The sequence below is a fragment of the Delphinus delphis genome, chromosome 18 (genome assembly GCF_949987515.2).
Source record: "Delphinus delphis chromosome 18, mDelDel1.2, whole genome shotgun sequence".
NCBI lineage: Eukaryota > Metazoa > Chordata > Mammalia > Artiodactyla > Delphinidae > Delphinus > Delphinus delphis.
The window spans coordinates 971415-994810 of NC_082700.1; the positions used below are offsets into that span (position 1 = coordinate 971415).

Consider the following 23396-nt stretch of genomic DNA (forward strand, 5'->3'; position numbering starts at 1 on the left):
TGTAGTTTGTGTCACGTGGGCTCTCTCGTTGAGGCGCGCGAGCTCAGTAGCTGTGGCGCCCGGGCTTAGTTGCCCCGTGGCCTGTGGGATCTTAGTTCCCCGACCAGGGATCGAACCCGCATCCCCTGCATTGGAAGGCGGATTCTTTACCACTGCACTGCCAGGGAAGTCCTGGTGGAAATATTTTAAACAGATCTCCAAGGGGCTGTTTTTACTTCAGTGCTTCTACCACTGATTGACATTCCAAAACATTTTACAGTCACCGAGAAATTGAAGCTGAAAACTTCACAGTGGGAATCCCAACACTGCATCTTGAAGATGTAGGAGCATTAACTGGATTCAAACAGTGAGGACACAGAACTGCAGCTAGTGTGAGCAGTCAGCTCAGATGATGAACCCAACAGGGATGTGACCAAATGCCACAGCCAGGGTTCTGTGGGAGGGTCACGTGCATCCTGCACTGGGAAGCTGAAAGCCGGTGCCCCCAGGCCAGCTTCCCTGTTCTGTCTCAGGCTGGGACCGCCAGGCGTCCGCAGGAGTCGAGACTAGAGGCTGTGAATCCATTCCAGGCAAAGACGATTGAGCCCGAGCCCCCTTCTCGCCGCCCGTACCTGGACAGACCCTTGCTCACTCTGCCGAGTTTCAGCAGGACAGGTGTGGGCAGAGCACGCTACTGACCAGTTCAGAAGCTGGGGAAGCATCAGAAAGTGAGGGATGGAGCACAGACCGGCAGAGCCTGGACCACTCCCAGGTGTGGAGCTGCCCTGACGTCTCCCTGCCAGGGACCAGGCCCCTCACACAAATGCAGGTGGGAGCGCGTGTGGCCAGGCAATTTTTAAAGTCACGTCTAAAATCTTTTAATTCAGGATGATGTTAAACATATATGTATATAAATGTACACGTATGTAAATAGAGATGTGTGTAAATTTATATATATAAATAATCTCTTGTCTATATGTGAGACAAGCATGCTACTAACAAGTTTAAAAGTCATCCAGGGCTTCCCTGGGGGCGCAGTGGTTGAGAATCTGCCTGCTAATGCAGGGGACACGGGTTCGAGCCCTGGTCTGGGAAGATCCCATGTGCCGCGGAGCAACTAGGCCCGTGAGCCACAAGTACTGAGCCTGTGCATCTGGAGCTTGTGCTCCGCGACAAGAGAGGCCGCAACAGTGAGAGGCCCGCGCACGCGATGAAAAGCGGCCCCCACTCGCCGCAACTATAAGAAAGCCCTCGCACAGAAACGAAGACCCAACACAGCCAAAAATAAATAAATTTAAAAAAAAAAGTCATCCACTGTTTCTTCCTCAAGCTCTTGAAATAAACTGCGTTCCTTTAGAGGATACAAGTTTACTCAAAATATAATTTATTTTTCCTCCTGAAAAATTATAATACTGGGAGTGGGGGGAGCAGAATCTGAGATAGTGGGAAAATGCAGCACGTCACAGAGATAATTACGTGGTAACGACAGGAAAGGGCAGGAAGAGGAGCCCATCACCACATCCGAATGTCAAGTGACCTACCGCACAGGGGAACCTCTGAGACACAGAGAGAAACAGCTTGCCCTTGGTGTCCGGAACAGAGCAAGTGTCTGATTCTCCCACCCGCATGGCGTGCCCAGAGGCTCCTGCCTCCTCTGCTCAGCTGCCAGGACAGAGGGTGGCGCACACACCTCCACGAGCCTCCAGGCCTCGCTGATGATGGCATACTGGAGACGATTCAGAGCGAAGCCGTCCACCTCCTTCATGAGTCTGACCGGGGACTGTCCGATCTTCCGCATCAGGGCGTAGGTTCTGTCCACCGTCGCAGGGGCCGTCTCTGGGTGTGGGACCAGCTCCACCAACGGGACGTAGTAGGGTGGATTTACCTTAGGAGAGAGACAGAGCAGAGAGAGTCAGGAAGACGGCACTGGCGTCTGGGCGTCATTCCGGCAGGGCTGGCTCACTGTTCCGAAGGGTCAGCAGCAGGGCAGACGGGGCCCCTCGAGATTCAGCATCAGTGACAAGAAACTCGAGAAATGAAGTAATGCACAGAGCAGGGAGGAAACGAAAGAACGTGAGCACAGAAATGCATGAATCATAGCCAACACTGAGGTCCACATCGGAGCGTGCAAACTGCCGTCGCGTACATTTACCGCTTACCTCCAAACCCCTGACCTCCCTCGGGATTTCTCTGCCCAGCCGTCTTGACCTCGTAAGCTTCTACCTACCCTGCCCCCAGCCATCCTCTTTCCACAACAGTCATTGCCGGTCTACTGTGTCAGTGTTAAAAATTAGTGGAGGGCTTCCCTGGTGGCGCAGTGGTTGAGAATCTGCCTGCCAATGCAGGGGACACGGGTTCGAGCCCTGGTCTGGGAAGATCCCACATGCCGTGGAGCAACTAGGCCCGTGAGCCACAACTACTGAGCCTGCGCGTCCGGAGCCTGTGCTCCGCAACGGGAGAGGCCACAACAGTGAGAGGCCCGCACACCGCGATGAAGAATGGCCCCTGCTCGCCGCAACTAGAGAAGGTCCTCACACAGAAACGAAGACCCAACACAGCCAAAAATAAATAAATTAATTAATTTAAAAAAAATGATTGGATTGGCAGTATCTTCCCTAACGTTGGCATTTCCTTAACTTCTCCATGTCGAGCCTCAAACATCTGCTTCCGCAATCATACCTTACCCAGAAGTCACACAACATCAGAAGCTCTCTTCAGCCTCAACATCGTGATAGATGCTAAGACAGGAAGAGTCTGTCCACTCAAGCGGAAATGCTTGCCCACCCAGCTCTGGTGTTCTTGGTTTCCTTTGAGAAACCACTCTTGAAGATTCTCAAGGAAAATTCTCCTACATCTAAAGAAAAGGCTGTTTGAGGGACTTCCCTGGCGGTCCAGTGGTTAAGGCTGCGCGCTCCCACTGCACGGGGCACGGGTTCGATCCCTGGTCGGGGAACTAAGATCCAACATGCCGCCGGGCACGGCCAAAAAACAAAAACAGAAAAAGGAAAAGGCTGTTTGATTAAAGGCTGCTGATCAGCCTCACCACTAAGCAGATGCACACGAAACTGTTCCCCGAATGAGGCTTGACTGTAAATTGTCTTCCCTCCATGTTGGGGTGAAAACTGGTAGAATCTCACATCTACCAAGTAACTATATGAAGCATCCTTTAAAAGGACTTCTTCTACAGAAGAGAGAAGAAACTATTTCTCCTAGGACTGGCGGGAGAGGCAGCTGGTCCCACACTTCAGAGGTTTATTCTGCTCCCAGCCTGTCTTGGTCACCCTGTCGCATCCGTCCTAGAAAGCAAGCGAGGATAGCATCTAGTTCAAATAAATTACAAAGCAATGCCTTAGTTGAATCACTTGTCTCCTGCCTATCATCACTGAATTCTTATAAAAATGTTTAACCTCTAGCCTTTTTAAGAGCAGAATGATAAGAACTGGAAGCATGTCTCTCCTCGGTGAACTTCTCTTTACTATAAAGCAGGGATGTGGGGACTTCCCTGGTGGCGCAGTAGTTAAGAATCTGTCTGCCAGTGCAGGGGACACGGGTTCGAGCCCTGGTCTGGGAAGGTCCCACATGCCGCGGAGCAACTAAGCCCGTACGCCACAACTACTGAGCCCACACGCCTAGAGCCCACGAGCCACAACGACTGAGCCCACGTGCCACAACGACTGAAGCCCATGCGCCTAGAGCCCGTGCTCCGCAACAAGAGAAGCCACCACAATGAGAAGCCCTCGCACCACAACGAAGAGTGGCCCCCACTCGCCGCAACTAGAGGAAGCCTGCGCGCAGCAACGAAGACCCAACGCAGCCAAAAATAAATAAATAAAGTTTTTTTAAAAAAGAGAGAGATGGAGTAAAACCCCTGTCAGAGGACTTAGGGGATGTTTTCTGAACAATTTGATTCAGTTGTTTTTTAAACTGACTTAGAAGTAAAAACACTGGTTAGAAACGGAAGCTCCTGACTAAGAGGCCTGCACCTTTTATTGAAGCAACCAAGTAACAATCACGGTGTCTAAGAGGCTTCTTATGGACACACATATGTCACGGAAGCAGGACATGACATGCTTCATGGGACTTGGTATTTGGGTGCTTCCGTTAAGGTCTCTCTGGTGCTGTTTTCACCTGTATGGAGTGGTAACTAAATGCTTGGTTTTCTTCTCTGTGCTCTGGGTCTAAGTCTCCTTATCTTATAACCATTCTTTTACACCTTCCATTAAACTTCAGTGTGAGGACATCCAGACCATTCAGTCACGTAAACGGTGGTCCAGGCTGTCCCTCTGAGCAGCACGGAAGACGCAGCAGGCATCTATGCCTCCCAGGCTGTCCCTCTGAGCAGCATGGAAGACGCAGCAGGCATCTATGACTCCCCTGGGTCTTCATCTCCTCCTCTAACCTCCTCTTGCTCAGAAAGAGGCATTTCCCTGCTCCCCACTCGAGGACCCCTCACCTCCCTAGGCCCTGGCCACTCGTGCTGGGAATTCTGCCCCAAGTTCCGTGCAGGAGCTGCCAGTTCTCATTCTTCAGAGTAACTCTCTCGATTCTCCATGACCCAAGTATTACCAAGCCGTCCACCTTTCTCCTGCTCTTGCAGTCAAGCTGGTCTCCTGGCAATTCTACGAGGCCCATGCTCGTTCTTGGCCCGGGGTGGGCTTGAGCTAAGTTAGTGGCGTCTCTGTCCTAGCAGGCTGTCCCAGGTCTCCAAGGTCACACTGACCTCCACTCGGTACTCAAACGTCCACCGAATGACCCCTGAATCCCCACTCTGATTCCCCTTTCCTGACATTAACACGTTAATCGCAAAAAGATTGAATGCCCACGTGCCAACTTGGAGCTCATGGTCCAACACGCCTCGCAGCGCACGCCCGGTGAGTGCGTTGGCGCAGTCAGTGGCAACGTCTGGTGGAAGGGACCACAAAAAGGAGGGTTTAAGTCAGAGCTGCTGCACCGGAATCTCGGGGCGGGGGGACCCGGACCCTGCACATCAGCACAAGTGACCCTACTCTGAGCTAAGTTCAGGAAACCACACAGTACAGGTGACCCACCTGCAGGATCCCATGTGGTCTAGACTTTTCATTAACGCGGCACCTTTCCTTGGCACTGGGATGATCTGATGAGCAGTCTCTCCCCTCAGCTAGACGGTGAGTTACTTAAGGAGAAAGTCTGTAAGAATTGATCATTCTCTCCCACAGTGCGTGAGGGACAAGATACACAGTTCAAGGGGTTTTTGGATAAAATTCTTTGTAAGACACTGATGTTGTACAACTCTCTACATGTACTAAAACCCACTGAAAGGTACAAGCTGAATTGTGTGATATGTGACTTATATCTCAGTAAAGCAGTTACAAAGCACTAGCAGATCCATCCAAACACGTTGCTCCCGGAAAGCCAGGTGAGACTCACTGCATCTCCAGGCTCGACATACTCACAGGATGCGCCACGAGGCACTGCTTCACGTGTACCAAGCCAGAGAACAGCCTGGTGGGCAGGAGGCAGGAGCTGGAGCTGCTCAGGACAACTTGGTCACCAACGATTCCATCCAGCTGAGCAAAGAGCTGCTTCTTCAGCTCTAGGTTTTCTGGAACACATTCCTGAAAAGGACATCTTCCAGTTACTACACAGGATCACCGCACTTAGACCCCAAGCAAAGCGTTTCATGTTTGAGTCATTCCAAAAAGAACCAATTAAGAAACGACCAGCAAAATTTAGGAACGGGGAAAAACATGCTGCCAAAAAGTATGACGAATCTTGGTAACTCTGGAAACCAGGTGACGCAGATACGGGAACTGTATTTTCTAGTTGTGTGTCGGACTGAAAATTCTCATAATAAACAAGTCCTTCAACCGCGTTGGGGGTGGGTTCTACAAACAGAACACACGACAGCACTGCAGGCAAAGCGCTGGGATATCAACAGCAGTCATCACCACTTGTTTGTCCTGATCACCAGATCAACTTATCTTCAAGGAAGAATCTTACCTTCCTGAAATGAACAAACATGTTACATCCATAACTCCCAAAAGGCTTCCTGAGAGTCCGCTTCTAATTGGAAATCTTTTGACAAAGACCTTTGTTTCTAAAAATCTAAAATTACTTTAATAGGGCGGTAACGGGGGAGGCTAGAGAAGCAAATTCGGATTAAATACCGCAGATAACAACTGCTCGGAAATTCTGACGACGTACAGAAGGGGTTGGGGGTGAGAAGACGTTCTCGGACACCCAAGCACAGGCCCACGGGTGACGCAGGTCCCTGGGAACGCGGTGCTCACGGCGGGTGCCGCCCTGCTGTGGAAGGAGGCGGAACAGAAGAGGATACTGGCTGGACATTCCAGAGCAACCTTCCCGCCTGCCACCCCCTGGGGAAATCCCACCAGGGTCACGCCTCCCCAGGAGGGTCCCTGAGCTCCCAATCCCTGGTGAATCGGGGGGAATGGTTCTCAGTGGGGTCAGATAACAGAATCAACTGGTGCTTGCTAAAGATGCAAATTCTCAGGCCCTCATCCCAGACCTACCGATTCAGACGCCCTGCGCGTGGAATCGAGGCGTCTGCATTTTTATCCAAACTTCTGATGACTTTTGTTCACTAAAGTTTGAGACCCACTATTCTGAGGTGTGATCCAAAGCGGGGGCCGACAGTGCTCTCAGTGGTTTGCTACCAAATCCATCCTCAAGGGTCTCCCACTCTGAGGTCAGGCTCCCCAGCCGCTTCCCCTCCACATACTGGCCGAGTGTGCCCAGGTGAGTCTATCAGCACTGTGGTAGCAGAAACGGCACAGACACCAGCAGATAACCGGAAGTGTGCAAAAGTCAAAGTGTAATGCACAAGTACTACCAGGAATTTTATCAGAATCACCCCCCAAAAATAAAATACTTTCAAGTTTAATAATATCTAATATAGTGAGATTAGCTGTGTAAATATTATGACATGAATTCCATTTCTAGACCATCTACAAGATTTTAAACGTTCTCCTCTAAGGGTAAGAAGTCAATACTGTGTCTGCTGGTACTTTTAAAAAATATAATCAAACCATGTGGAATTTTATTCAGAACAAAAGGTCACACAAGCACCACATCTCAAAGACAGGGGGAAAAAAACGGAGTCATTTAAGAACTGTGAAGCCCATTGTGTTACATCCCCTTATCAGAGGGGAAAAGCTACAGTAGCTGGCTGGTTGTATTGAGTAATTCCTGGATCAGTTAAGTCTGCAAGTTGGGTTAAGTTTAAATGGAGCCTTGTAGTAACGCCAGGGGCTAAACGTGATGCAGATACAGTGTAAGCTAATAAAAGAGTCCCGTGAATGGCCTCATTGTGAGCCTGTCCTGCAGATTCTCCCTTGAAATTCTATGCCTTTCTTCAGATCATTTGATTATCAAAGAGGCAAGAACACTTGAACCAGAGGAAACCCAAACCTGCTACAATTATGCAAGGGTTTTAACGGCGCATCTGCTTGAAGTTTGATTGCTGTTGTTGTTAATAGTGACCCAGTTGTGTCCCAGGTACTGGGCCAGGGTTACGCCTCTGTCCCTGTCAAGCCTTGAGCTCATCTCCTTGCTGTTACTCATGGCTTGCCTGAGGAAGGGGGCCTGCAAACTGTTACGCAGGACCGTCATCACTTGGGTGGATCACAAAGCTGAGAGCGGCTGCAGTCGCTGGGTTCCCACAGATGGCTGGGAGGGAAGCAGGGAAGGACAGCAAACAGCGAGAGACACACACCTCGCTCTCTCCTGACCTCAGCAGCGCGGCCGGGTGCGAATCCCCGGGTGGGCTCCTGGTGTCTTTCAAGGGCCTGTCTAGGGAAAGCCACCAGATGGGAAGTGTCAGAGTGAAACTTCTCTCACTGCTGAAGGTAATTAGCTGGACTTGGCTTAATTAAACTCTGACAGCATTTTCAAAGCAACTATTTGTGTTTCGTTTGTTTTGAGGTGGGAGAGAGACGCAGCCCATAATAAGTGATATTCTCACGCACAACCACAAGCTCAGGTTCTGACAATCAAAACTCTGGGGACAAGGAAAGCACCAAGGAACCTTCCAAGCATCACAGCTATTAATGGTGCCTCAAAGGGAGCTTACGCGTGACTTAAAAGATACTTAAAAGGGGGGTTCAGACACTTAAAAGGTGGGGTTACGTTTAAACACCCCTTTTCCCTTCCATTCTTGAAAGGAAGAAACTGAATGATGGTATTATAGGTCTAACCTTTTGTTCTCCCCCATTTACTTGAAATTTTAAAGTAAATAACGTATATACTTTAGTGTTTTGTTATCAGTGAAAGTCACCAATGACAGCACCCGACCCATAGGCCTGTTTTGGAAAAGGGGCGTGGCCACGAGTCAGTGGACTGGATGAGCCCCAGGCAAAGGAGGCGCTGGACGAGAGCTCAACGCTGAAGTTTTTACCCACATGCTGTGCAACCGTATGCGTTTTCCAAAACAAATACTTTCACGGGGAAAATGAAATTTAGTTGATTTTTTAAAGTCAATTCAGGCATTTTAGATAGGCATCCTGTTGCTAGAAAATCTACTTTGCTAATGCGAAATATCTGGAAGCAGTCTTCAATGTTCTTTCCAGAAAGAAAGAAAAACTAAATTAGAAGACTTTGGTACTTAAGGTATTTTACATGCAAAGAAGCTCTATTAGCCAATTTTATCAGCAAAGACATGGGAAGAAAGGAAATTTGAACTAAAATCCTATTGTAATCATGGCAGAGGGAATTCATTCTCAGCTTGAAGATGGACATGATCTACTGTAAGTTCTGTCTCTTAGCACTAATTAAATCTCTTGCTTCAACCTGTTTAATCATCACCAATTTCTTTTCAGTATTTCTTGCAAGAGCACAATCTCTAAAATCCGTCACATCAAGAGACTGCTATGACTAGTCTTCTCAAGAGGTGCATGTCACGATTACCAAGGAAAAAAAAGACAAACCTCCTTGCTCTAGCAGAAATAGCATGTGTTAAAGAAAAACAATGGAAAAGTACAAGTTGTCAATATCACAGGCAATAAACAGCACTGTGCCCTAACCAGAGGCTCATATCTTTCCTAAAAAATCAAAATAAAGGGCTTCCCTGGTGGCGCAGTGGTTGAGAGTCTGCCTGCCGATGCGGGGGACATGGGTTCGTGCCCCAGTCCGGGAGGATCTCACGTGCCGCGGAGCGGCTGGGCCCGTGAGCCATGGCCGCTGAGCCTGCGCGTCCGGAGCCTGTGCTCCGCAGTGGGAGAGGCCACAACAGTGAGAGGCCCGCGTACCGCAAAAAAAATAAATAAATAAAAATAAAAGTTTTTTTAAAGCATATTATAAGTCCTAAACAGAGTTCTACAATAATCTAGAACAAATCATACCCAATCAAGAGAGACCTTTCCAAAGCAAAACCTAGTGTGGGCTGTACTGAGGAATGTGACTTCCTGGGGATTAGGTGTGAGTATGACCAGGATGACTGGTTCGCTTTAAACAGGAGCCCTTCCTCACGTAACCACAGGGAACGGAGGCCAGGCAGAGGGGCACAGCATCAGCTGCTGTCCTAATGCGATGTCTATTTCCATCCTCATTCCAATGATTTTTTTTGTACCTTTTATGAAATCATTTATTTACAATTAAGTTAAAATGCTTGACATGAAAATATTATAATTTAAAATATTCCCCATAAGCCTGCAATTAGCATATAGTTTCACAGCATTTCTAAATAAAGTGAGTATAAGCTCGTGGGGTCATACACGAATCACAGCGGCATTACGATTGCCCGTCCTGTCCTGCTAAACATTCAGAAAGCCACCAAGCCACGTGCTTCTTGCCAGATGCTGTAACAGAGCCATGACCTCTCACCTCTGGTCCTTAAATGTGAGTCTCTCCATCCCAAACCATGAAGTGTCCGGGAAAGTAGGGTGGGCTCACTGCTTCCATCACCCGCAGTCCCAGGCCACCCAAAACCGAGGCGCTGGGCTTGCCTCCATCCTGCAGTCCTAATATCTTACCTCCCAGTCAGAAAAGACAACAGGTGAATTTAGAAAGATAGTTAATAGAAATGTATATATGCGTCTGTTTATGGGTTTGTGCGTGTGTTTACTGAAAACTGACCTGTGGCCTACAATAGAATTTAGCTAAAAATAGGCCCTCTTCAGATTCCTCCAACTGGCAGCGCAACAACTGTTAAAACAAGAAAATGTACATAACCCTGAAAACAAAGGTGCACAGGCAAATTCACGCTAAATATTTTAAAACTTAAAGAAGAAGAGTATGTATGCTAATAAAAGCTTCTCCCGTAAACTGAGGGAGACGCCTGCTTCCAGTCATGTGAGGGACCAGGAGGCCTAAAAGTCCTCCCTCCACAGACTGGATCACTCCACATAAAAGCAGTCATCCTTCTAACTGACAGCTGACCTCTCAGGAACGTAAGGAAAAGCAGAGCAGCCAGCACTAGAGGGACCTGTGACCCTCAGGGGAGGGAGGACGTTCAAATGACCGCAGGAAGAGCCGAACCAGAGGCCATAGGATTCAGGGAGCTGCAGTCAGGGCCCCTGTGATACAGCCGAGACCCTCAAAAGGCTATATCTTCAGGAACTGGCCAACTAGTTTAAACCAAAAACAGCCCATCTGCTGAGGGAGAAGACAGGGAGCTTGTCTTGATCTGGGCTCCAGCTGGGAAGGTCACAGGGTGGAGGGAGAGGAAAACAAATATGTGAATTCATATTCATGACCCTGAATTTCACCCAGGTTTGGGTTTCAAAATTATACTACACATGTGGTCTGGACACTCACAAGCTGAGAAAGTTACATAAAAATCTCTCCCAGGCTGGTGATGATACTACCAGGAGACACACACTCAAGAAGACCCTGGAGGCACACCTGCTGAAGAGGCCTCACCTCTCCTCGGATTCACAAGTAAAGACACACTGAAGAAAACAAACCACCGACAACTGTAAACACGCGAGACCACGTGGACACAGCAAAGGACAGAACCTCGCGTAACTGAAAACTAGGAGAGCCTAGTAAAATAAGTATGTTTAAATTAATTAAAACTATAAGAAAGGAATCAAACCCGGAAAGACCAGGATGATCTGGAAAAGCACTAAGTATAATATCTAGAAATTGGAATTAAAAATAAAGTTACTGAGTAAGTTAAGCAACAGGATAAACACAGCTGAAGGGAAAATTAATGAACAAAACAGAGGCCAGGAAAGGACCCAGAATGCCACACAGAAAGGCAAAAGTTGACAGGTCATCAAGGAGAATCAGACAGACCTACCATATGCTGTGATCTTTCCATACCCCTCTCTCAATTATTATGGAAAAGCATTCAAAAATTCAGGGAGCACATGGGAGAAATAAACACAAGTAACAAGCTTGATCTACTGGACATGGACAGCCTTGCAGCCAACTGCAGAAAATACACATCCTTTCCAAACACACAGAACATTTATCAACGGTGCCAACGTACTAAATTACAACGCAGGCTTCGGTAATCCAAAGGACTCATATCACATGAGCCATTTTCTCTAATTACAACGTCTTTAAGACAGAAATCACAAACAAGACATTACCCAATAGACTTGGAAAATTGAAAACTAACTTCCAGATAGTTCATGGGTCAAAATGAAATCCTAATGGAAATTAAAATATACTTAGCATTGAGCAGCAATAAAATGTTGCCCATCAAAGTATGTGAGTTCAGCTAAAACAGCTCTGAGAAGTAAGTCCAAAATCCAGTTTAGGAAATCAGAAATAGAACAGAATAAATCTAAAGAAAATAGAAAGACCATAATAAAGATAAGAACAGAAATCAATACCCAAATTCGTCCCATAAAGACTGGTAACATGGCGAACCTCTGGAGAAGCATCTCTGCCCAGTCACTGGGCACAGGTCTCCACGCTCAGCCCCAGGCCTCCACTCACCTAGGAAACCTTCCGCAGGCCCACAGCTTCAATCACCGGCCTGGAAAGTCGACTCACATTTATTTCTCCTTCTCAGACCATCGTCACACGGATGCTTCATCTAATCTGGTCCCCTTCTCTAGCGCCAGCTGATATATTAACTTGCCAGTACAGAAAGAAGAACCCTAACAATCTATTAATCTAATGATCTACAGAAAAGCAGCATCATAATTCCAGTCCCCTGCCTACAAGATCACTAGGTTTACCTTAGTGAGCCTCATTATCTTGTAAAATGTTTCTAAAACATCAGATTTATGGGATAAAAAATATTTATAATCAGCAATGCAGTCTAACAGTAAGCAACAAATTTTTCCTAAACACCTGCTATATACTTAAAGATGCAGTAAAGCCGTTTCCTCCAGTAACCATCTGACCACATCCGGGTGTACTGGGATACAAATAAACATGGTGCAAACTCCAAGACTGGGGAGGAGCAGCTGTATATTCCTACATTCAGAAAAGCTGCCTCACATGTAGGAGAAAATAAAAGTATTAGGAGAACACTGCCCATCTTTTGAACTGTCACTTTAAAAATGGTTATATTTTTAAAAACATCAGTACTGGAAAACAGGATTCAAAGATGAAAGTCCCACGAGAGCAGGAATTCTTACTTTTCGTTTATGGCTATATCCCCAGCTCCAAGAGCAGTCGGTAAACGCCTGTTGAATCAATTAACGAAGTAATGAATGACAAGTTCTGTAACGTGCTAATCAATTTAATACAACTTCAGTGGATGCGTATTTACTGCCCTCTAGCCTCACATTACTTTAGAGGAAATGTCTAAAGTGGGCTGAAGAGCAAACACAGGACATTTCCTGCCTTTGTGCAGCCCATGGGGCAGTACTAGCTGTTCCTGGAGCTGTGGGACACGTGCAGTGGATGGGCCCCGTAAGCATGACGCCTACTACCTGCTGGCGTTCCCCCCATTTATTCAGCTACTAGCCACGCTGCTAATCCCACAGATAGTTCTCCATTGTAAGCATGACCTCTGGCATTTTTTAATAGAAGAAAAGTCTCTCGCCTGCATCCAATGCAATGACTTCCGCCTCACGCCCAGTATAAAGCAGGACGCTGCGCCACGTCCCACTGAAGCCTCTCGTGGTGTATGTGGCTGTGTACTGGTCTAGAAGTATTTGGGAATCTTGCAAAGGTAGATCCACTGAGGTGACCTTGGGTAGATGGAAGTCTGAAATTGACGGACAAGTCACGAAACATTAGCTTTAACGTGTGCATTTAAACACAACTCTACTGAGGAACTAGTCTATGCAAGGAACTTTGCCAAGAAACAGAAGAAGATGCAGTCCTTGCTTTTCAAGAAGCACAAGTGCTGGTGGGGAACATAGATGCACGTAGCCATAAGAGAGCAGGCAAGGTGCTGTAACAAAAAAGCAAGCAGAGGGCTTCCCTGGTGGCACAGTGGTTGAGAGTCCGCCTGCCGATGCAGGGGACACGGGTTCATGCCCCGGTCCGGGAAGATCCCACATGCCGCGGAGCAGCTGGGCCCATGAGCCATGGCTGCTGAGCCTGCGCATCCGGAGCCTGTGCTCCGCAACGGGAGAGGCCACAGCAGTGAGAGGCCCGCGTAACGAAGAAAAAAAAAAAGCAAGGAGAACGACACAAAGGCACCACACCAGCGGGCCATGCCTGTCCACTTGCCTTGAGGACAGACAGACACTCCCAGTGCCATCCGGTCGAAGTCAGAATACTAATGTAGTATCACAAACTGCTCTTAAGTGGAATTACTGGAGAAAAAACACACACATAATAACAGAAGGAACATTAAAATGTTCCCATCTGGCCTCCAAAAGGTCTCATTTACCACCACACCCCAGGGCCAGCACTGCACAGCAGGGGATGTGCAACAACTGAGCTGTGGAGACTGTTCCACTTTGGCCACGGTAGGCTGCACTGCTTGGACAAGCCCTCCTGCTGAGAACAACTTTTAAAAAGCTGAAAATGTATTATTTTAAAAATCAGTTTGAAGTTACTGGGAAGCAACCAAAGCATTGAGGAACCGCGGGGCCAAGGCTCAGGTCAAAGGGGAAGCAGAGCTACGAGCCTAACACTTGACTCCACCTTCATCCTCAAGGTACCTGTGTTTTGCAGAAGCACAGACAAAATGCCTGCAGAGATAAGCAGAGCTTTTTGCAGCTTTTTGCAGCGATGAGGGAAAATCAGCTCCCAAGGCTGTAACTGCCAGGACTTGTAGCTCGGACCCTCAAGGGCTGTACCCTGGAAGGAACAGGGACCAGCCTTCACACGCCTCAATTCATCCCAATCCACGACTAAATTAGGGACCTGTGCCCCCAGCCTGGCTTTCTTCCAGGGAAGCTCCTCTGCAGGAAAGAGCCTCAGGCAGAGCCTTAGCGTTTCATAACAATGTCTCACAAACAAAACAAAACAGATGGAGGAGCCTGGACTGGAAGCCAAGAGAGAACACAGGCTTTAGAAACAGACCCACAGGACAGCCGGAGAGTCCTGCTATCAGACATGAGAATAGCTGTAAGTAATGTTTAAGGAACTAAGAGATATTAAATAATTTTACCATATAACTAGAAGCTATACAAAGAATCAAATGGAAATTCAACTGAAAAATACAATTAAAAACTTTAAAAGATAGACTTAAAAGCAGGTGAGACTTAGATAAAGAAATAATAGCTTGGAAGGTACGTCAGGATAAAATACCCAGACTGAAGTACTGAGAGACAAAGGGATGGAAAGTACAGCAAAGAACACAAGGAAAGCATGTGGAGATGCTGAAAAGTTCTAACATACAGGTAAGTATAGTCCCAGAAGAAGGGAGGCGGGGTACAAAGAAATAGAGACACAGAGAGGCAGAAGCAATATAGAAATAGATAATGAATTTCCAAAATTGATTTTAAAAATTATTGTAAAATGATTATGATAAAAGGACCTCCAAAGAATGCGATGCTATAATCATTAAAGCAAGCAAGACTATTCTTCAGTATTTGATGAAATAGGAAAGTACACCAGACGTGATGCTAGGTGAATAAAGAGTGTAATATTCTTTCTTATAACTTTATAATAAATATACATAAAATATGGGAAGGAAATACAGAAAATAGTGATAGGGACCCCATCGCTGGGCAATAGGCATTTTCCAAGTTTTCTAATGTCTACAATTACAATGAACTACTTTATATGCAGAAGAGTGTTGATTATTGAAAGCAGGATATGATTTTGTATTACAGTAAGATTAAAGTTATGTTGAAATATGTATTTGGAAAGATGTACATAAAATATTATTAAGATTATAATCTTAGAGTGATGGCCTTAAAAGTGATTTTTTTCCTCTATTTTTCGAGTTTTTTATATTAGTTTTAAGGCAGGGCAATGTTTAAGGACGGTGTCAGGAAGTATAAAGAGTCTGAGATTTTTGCTGCTTGCAGGCTAACAAGTTAACCTGCCACAGTTTCACAGATGCTCTTAGAAGACACAACACTCTTTGGTCAGAGACAAAAGACTGTTACTGACAGGATATCGGGCAGCACGAGCTTCATGTTCACATCGCCCTCAAGTCCCACAGGGGTGATGCAAAGGGACCCAAGTGGATCCTGGGTTTGTGTCACAGCTTAGGGAACATAAATCCTTTATGACTGACTACAAGCAAGTTGACCGACCTATGCCCCAGGGGGAGACGGCAAAGTGGCCCTTTACTCTAGAGGGAGACACTCTCCCTGTCTTCCAAGGCTGTGAGTTATTCGAGCATCCGTGAAAAGCTAGTCTAGAATGAAAGGGCAGTCGGTGCCTCTGCTCACAGGATGTGCAGAAACACAAGACCCATGGGGAATCATCTCCCCGCAGCCAGGTCCCCATGTAACCAAGAAAAACTGTTTTCTGGTCTCTTTTCCCATGTGCACTGAAAAGAAAAAAAGGTAACGAGTCTCACAATAAAGAGTGTTGGCCCAAGGATGACTTTAAGAATCCATTAAAATTCTGTATCAGTCCTATACCTCTTGTCTAAGAAAGGAAAAGTCCCCTCCCCACTGCAGACCTTAAAGGGTTGCACAAGCACCAACACCCCCAATGGTTTACTCATCTGGCAAAACAGTTGATGAGAACACATACCCCACCAACAGGTGTGCGTTTACTCAGAGCCTCTGGATTAACAAAACTGCAATCCTTCCTGATTTAAAAAACAAAACAGAAACTTCTGAAGCCCTGAGTCAGAGCCTTAAATTAAAAGGGGATGAGTTCTATTTTAAGAACCGAGGAGTAATTTACATAAAAAAGGGAAGCGCGTTACAGAAGAAATGATGGAATAATGGAAGGTAACATAACACTGTTATTTTTATTATTCTTAATTGAATAATAAGAATATTAATATTGAAGATTAAGAAAATTAATATTAAATTGAATACTGATAATATTTAAAAAAAAAAAAAAGAACCAAGGAGAAGCTGTCTGCAGCTCTGTTACCCACTGGTCATCAGCTGATTCGCTGACCTGGCTAGTTTTCCCTTTCTGCTCACTGAGGAGACCACCTCTTCATCAAGCAAGACCCCCTCTGCGTGCAGATGCAAGGACGTGAGGACAGTCAGAGCGCTGCGCGGGGGGCTTGCCCTCGTCTTACGCAGCCACCTGTGCCACAGAAACATCTAACCTTGTACACCCTGTGTGGCTTCGGCAGTGGAGCACAGCTTTGTGTGTCGCGCCACTCCGTTAACTGAAGCAAGGTCTTGGCTAAAGACCTCCAAGGCCAGCTCAAAGGCAGGCTCAGCTTTAACTGAGCGTTAAATAACGCGCACACCTGCCCATTGGTTAATCCAACAACAGTGTCAGGGAAATTCCTTGGTACTCCTGTGATATTAAAATATTAAATATTTTAAAATATTAAAATATTGCTTGCTAAGTACTAAAAAAAAGTCCTTCTCTTGTGGCAAAACCATTTTATAATTTAGTGTTTAAATTTTCAGCAATCATTTCTTGTAAGTCTACATATATGCCAAAAAGAGTAACCTGTGGCTGAAATTTTCTGTTCATGTTATAACAGCTTCTGGTGCTGAGAGCAGATTGACGATGTTACTCCCAGCGCAGACAGACACCCCGGCAAGGACACAATGAGGCCCACTAATTTTCCAATACTTAGGACCCGTCTCAGACATAAAGTTCTCAAAGTCCAAATGTCAACAAGAAAACTCTAAGGGAATAATCGGGAACAATTGTGGTTCAACATCTGACTCATTCAATATGTGATACAAATACATCTTAATTCACTGAAATGACTGGAGACAAAAGCACAAAAAACCTACCATTACTGAAAACCCACTGTAGGTGGGGGAAGGGAACTGAAATAAAAACCCTTATCCCTGGGGGAGGAAAAGGAATGCATGCTAGGTCCCCCCTTATCTCTCCCCTCCACCCTACCTCCCATCCCCAAGCCCCAGGGACACAGTGCCTGCCTGAAACTAAGGCTTATCAGAGCCCCAAGGAAAGACCCTTCCCCAGGCTAGCAAGGATTAAGTAACGAGTAACAGAAGAATACTTCTGGGAAGGGACAGGGCAGGAACATGGAAAGAGATCCTCTCTGAGGGCAGTGCAAAGGGAAGACTTAACGATATTGAGGGAAAAGCCCTCTGGCCAGCAGTCCTCATCTTAAACACAAGGTATTGCTAAAGGAATTTGAAACCTGTATGCGCCAAGGGTGACTATAGCAATTTAAAAACCTTAAAGCTTGCCCAACTCCTGACTAGATTAGCTCAAATCCTCACAATAAAAGCCTGTTTGTAATGAGGTGGATGGACCTAGAGTCTGTCACACAGAGTGAAGTAAGTCAGAAAGAGAAAAACAGATACCGCATGCTAACACATATATATGGAATTTAAGGGAAAAAAATGTCATGAAGAACCTAGGGGCAGGACAGAAATAAAGACACAGACCTACTAGAGAATGGCCTTGAGGATATGGGGAGGGGGAAGGGTGAGCTGTGACAAAGCGAGAGAGTGGCATGGACATATATACGCGACCAAACGTGAGGTAGACAGCTAGTGGGAAGCAGCCGCATAGCACAGGGAGATCAGCTCGGTGCTTTGTGACCACCTAGAGGGGTGGGATAGGGAGGGTGGGAGGGAGACACAAGAGGGAGGAGATATGGTGACATATGTATATGTATAACTGATTCACTTTGTTATAAAGCAGAAACGAACACACCGTTGTAAAGCAATTATACTCCAATAAAGATGTTAAAAAAACACAAAAGCCTCACAGGAGGAAAGACCAAATCCCAGGCATAGATCTACCGTCCTACTCAGGATGTCTGACTTTCCAAAACAAAAAATTGTGAAGCTACAAAAAAGTGCACACCCAGGAGACAAAGTGATCATTAGAATCAGACTCAGATATGATTCAGATGGTGGGATAATCCGACGTCGAATTTTAAACGATTAATACACTAACGGCTCTAAAGGGAAATTGTGGACAATATCACACGGGTAATGTTAGCAGAGAAATAGAAACTAGAAGAGAATATCAGATATGCTAAAAATGAAAAACAAAGGAAGATGAAGGTTGCCTCTGACTGACTTATCCGTAGACTCAACACAGCTGGGAAAGAATCAGTGAACTTAAAGATCAGTCAAAGGAGATCATCCAAAGTGAAAAACAAAGAGCAAAACGACAGAGAAGCGCATATAAAACATGCAAGACCTGCAGGAAAAATATCAAATGACCTAACATATGTGTAACTGAAATCCCGAAGTTTCTACAGACAGGGAATGGGGCAGAAGAAAACATTCAAAGAAATCATAAGAACATTCCGGAACTAATGAAAGTCCCAAATCACATAGGCAAGAAGCTCAGACAACACAATGCTGGGTAAGTACCCCTCTCTACCCCCGAATCCACACACATCTAGGTATATTATATTCAAATTGCTGAATATGGAAGACAGAGAAATACTGAAGGCAGTCAGAGAAAAAGTCACTTAATATATACAGAAACAAAATGAAGAGTTGCAAGAGGGGCTTCCCTGGTGGCGCAGTGGTTGAGCGTCCGCCTGCCGATGCAGGGGACACGGGTTCGTGCCCCGGTCCGGGAAGATCCCACATGCCACGGAGCGGCTGGGCCCGTGAGCCATGGCCGCTGAGCCTATGCGTCCGGAGCCTGTGCTCCGCAACGGGAGAGGCCACAACAGTGAGAGGCCCGTGTACCGCAAAAAAAAAAAAAAAAAAAAAAGAGTTGCAAGACTTTTTGTGAGAGATCATAGAAGATGGAAAGTCACGGGGTGATATTTTTAAGTGCTGAAAGAAAGAAACCCATTAACTCAGAATGCTACTATAGCCAGTAAAAATATTTCAGAAATATTTTCAGAAATGAAGAAACAAAAACTTTTCTGAGAAGAACAACAATTTAGGGAATTCATTCCCAGCCAACCTGTGAATCTATGAATAGGAACAAATTTTAAAGGAAAGTCTGCAGGCAGAAGGAAAAAAGTAACCAGACAAAAAACTGGATTTATACAAAGAAATGAAGAACACTGGAAATGGGTAAACAAAGGTAAAATCAATGTTTTGTTTTCAGTTGCTCTAAAATATAAGTGAACACCCAAAGCAAAAATGGTAGCAGTGCATTGTAATGGATTACATTAATTTATTTTCAAGTACTGAACCAGCCTTGCATACCTGGGATAAATCCCACTTGGTCATGATATATAATTCTCTTTGTATTTTTTTAGATTTGATTTGCTAACATTCTGTTAAGGATTTTTTTTTTTGAATTTTAGAATTTTATTTTATTTATTTTTTATATACAGCAGGTTCTTATTAGTTCTGTTAAGGATTTTTACGTCTACGTTAAGGAGAGATAAGTCTTTCCTAGACCTCCTCCTACCTAAAATGTGTTTTTGTAATAAAGACTGGAAATAAAACTCTAACACAGAGACTTCCCTGGTGGTCCAGTGGTTAAGACTCCCCGTTCCCAATGCAGGGGGTCCAGGTTCGATCTCTGGTCAGGGAACCAGATGCCACGTGCATCCCACAGCTAGGAGTCCATACACTGCAACTGAGAATTCCGCACGCCATAACTAAGACCCGGCACAGCCAAATAAATAACTAAATAAATATTATAAAAAAAAAAAAGTCTAACACTCCTTAAGTCACTGTCGAAACAACTGTGTTACATACGTATCCGCCAGCCCCAGAGAAACGTCTCTGAAGGAAGTAAAACAAAAGTGAGCAGGAAGAAAATACTCATGAAGGTTCTGGAAGGGAATGTTAACGTCAGTCAGAATTAACATTTAGACCAGATTGTAACCAGAGGTCACACATAACCGCAATGTGATTAAGAAAATCTGAGCCAGACGCAAGCGGGAAGAGATATGGGAACATATGTATATATATAACTGATTCATTTTGTTGTGAAGCTGAAACTAACATACCATTGTAAAGCAATTATACTCCAATAAAGATGTTAAAAAAAAAAAAAAGAAAATCTGAGCCAAGATTTAAAAATCAGAGATAAAAATTCCAACTTCTCACTTGCTTGGTTAATGTGAAAAATCAGAAGGTCTGGGCCACTCTAGGTGCCCTTCCTGGGGCTGAGTGCCACCTGTTCCTGTTGGAAGGACGTCAGTTTCCCTGCCCACCTAAGCTGGTCTCTCTAACTCTGTGAGGACAGCTGATGTGGAAGCGAGTTCACATGAAATGCAACACGCATCCAATTCTTGGATCGTGGTGGGAGACACATCGCTAGAGCCTGTGGCACTAAACTGAGCCGGAGACCTTACATTCGCTTCTAGCTCCGAAATTCAGTCTGATACGAGAAGATAAATCCTGACCTGGCGCTCACTACCTGTGTCACCTTGGTGAGTTTGGTTCCCTGGTCTGTAAGTGGGGATTCACCCCCACACACACACAAGGACTGCAGGATGGTCCCTCTTTGCCGGGCTTTGCTCCGTGCCGGGCGCTGCTCAGGTGCTGACACAAGAGGCGCTGCTTTAATTCACAGACGCTCACGCAGGTCTCATGACAACGGAGCAGCTATAGGTTCTGCCACCACCTCACTTTACAGAGGGCGAGGCCGAGGCACTGAGAAGCTGGGTGAGGCAGTCCCCCTCCGAAGCCGGACTCTTCAACTTCCTGGACGCCGAGTCAATAATGCTAAAGGTCTTTTCAAAAAGTTACAGAATATTTTGATTCATTCATTTGCAAATGAACTAGAGGAAGAAACTCAAAGCACCACATAGGTCAAGGGTTAGATAATGCTGTGTCATCTTCTAATCTGCATTTTTTTTTCCTTAATGGTTCTCACGTTGGAAGATGTCTTACAATCAACAGCATCGTCAATATAGTGTCATACAGCACGTTCACAGGTAATTCACTCAAACATATTCCCCGAGGTTTGGAAACAAACGCGCCAGCAGAAGCACAGTGCGAGGCAGAGGCTTGGTCAGATGTGCAAAGGTAAGTAAAACGAGCGGTTATTTCCCTCTAAACAGTAACCAAGAGGGCAGGCCCTGCCCAGGGGAACAGCAGGGACCAAGACAAGTGACCCAGTTCAGGGCCAGGCAGGCTTATGCTCCAGACCAGCCGCCCAACGGAAAAACGACAAGAGTTATGTACGCAATTCTCAGTCTTCTAGTAGCCACATTAAGAGAGCAAGAAGAAATCGGTGCACTTAGTTTCACCAACCTATTTTACTTAACTGAATATACCCAGATACTGTCATTTCAGCATATAATTGGCACTAAAAATTATCGAGATATTTTACATCCTTTTCTTTTTTCCTCAGCAAGTCTTTGAAATCCAGTGGGGATGTTACACCTGTGTCAGTTTGACCAGCATTGTTTCAAGTGCTCCAGACACACGGGGCCTGCAGTAGCCACACAGGCTGGGCGGTTCTGGGCCCAGGGACACCTGCTAACAAAGTAGCAACCAGCATCCATTCCGCCAACAGTTACAACCAAAACTCACAGTGCAAATCTCTCAAGAGCCACTTTAAAAAGTGTGTTCAGGGACTTGGTGGCACAGTGGTTAAGAATCCACCTGCCATTGCAGGGGACGCGAGTTCGAGCCCTGGTCCGGGAAGATCCCACATGCCGCGGAGCAACAAAGCCCGTGCGCCACAACTACTGAGCCTGCGTTCTAGACCCTGCGAGCCACAACTACTGAAGCCCACGCACCTAGAGCCCGTGCTCCGCGACAAGAGAAGCCACAATAGTGAGAAGCCCGCACACTGCAATGAAGAGTAGCCCCTGCTCGCCACAACTAGAGAGAGCCCACGCGCAGCAATGAAGACCCAATGCAGCCAAAAACTTTTTTAATTTTTAAATAAATAAAAAGAAACTCTGGTATTTCCTGAGCATTTCAATCCGTACCTGGTACGTGGTAAGCACTTTGTATACCTTTTCATTTCATTCTCAGAATAATCATCCTCATGTATTACACATGTTTTAGAAATGTGAGAGCTGATTTGCGCAGAGCTGAGGACTTGCCAAAGCTCGTGTAACTAGGAAGAAACAGAAGCGGGACCTGAACCCATGTCTGTCGGTCTCCCAGGGCCGGGTCTTGACCACTGCACCCTCAGGTGCCCCCAATGAACCTGCCAGAGAATCCGTGTGTTTTATTACCACACAAGTAATACATGTTCATTGCTGAAAATTCAGAAAATATGACCAAGGAAAAAGACAAACCTCACAAAGCTCCGCCTCCAGGAGGTAATCATTTATTGGCACCTGTGTTTTTTCCCAGCATTTTCCCTGAAAAGTCAGATCACTGCACAAATTGGTTCACGCTCTGCAACTTTCCAGCCATTGTAGCAGAAGTTTGTTAAGACACACGGTGCTTAGTTTTACTCAAGAAGAAAATGGGGCTTCCCTGGTGGTGCAGTGGTTGGGAGTCCGCCTGCCGATGCACGGGGCACGAGTTCGTGCCCCGGTCCGGGAAGATCCCACGTGCCGCGGAGCGGCTGGGCCCGTGAGCCATGGCCGCTGAGCCTGCGCGTCTGGAGCCTGTGCTCTGCAACGGGAGAGGCCACAACAGTGAGAGGCCCGCGTACCGCAAAAAAAAAAAAAAAAGTATGTTCATAAATAGACAGCATAAACCAAGCAACACAGCCTGGAAACTGATTAAATATTAAAATAAAGGATTTTGTACCTAAGGTTTTTAAATAATTGCTACAAATCAGTAAAGAAAAGTTACAGTATTTTGTTTAAATGGGCAAAGAATATGACAGTTACTTCACCAGAAAACCAAGGAAGAGGGAAGGGGGAGCAGCTCAAGTATCCAACCTCTCAAGTGATCAGGGAAACGGAACTCAGGACTCTGCACAGGGAGAGACTGGTAAATACTTCTGATGAGAAAATAAGGTGATGTGCGTCAAAGGCCGTGTGTGTGTGTGTGTGTGTGTGTGTGTGTGCGCGTGTGCGCGCACACGTGTGTGTGTCTGATGGTACACCTGCCACACAGGACAGAAGGTCAATGCTTAATCGCACACCCTAGCCACTCACATGAATGTAAGAAAAACGTGCGATCGGG

At 46.0% G+C, this 23396-nt stretch overlaps 1 protein-coding gene across 2 annotated transcripts in view; it reads right to left on the reverse strand.

Moving 5' to 3' along the window:
- The window catches only part of CRYL1 (crystallin lambda 1), a 73643-nt gene that overhangs the window by 18377 nt on the left and 31870 nt on the right, over positions 1–23396 (reverse strand). For both annotated transcript variants that reach the window (XM_059996084.1, XM_059996085.1), the window contains exons 4-5: positions 5412–5573; positions 1670–1864 (exon numbers count right to left, since the gene is read on the reverse strand). In XM_059996084.1, coding sequence (XP_059852067.1) covers positions 1670–1864; positions 5412–5573 — 357 coding nt within the window. The remainder of the gene's footprint in view (positions 1–1669; positions 1865–5411; positions 5574–23396) is intronic.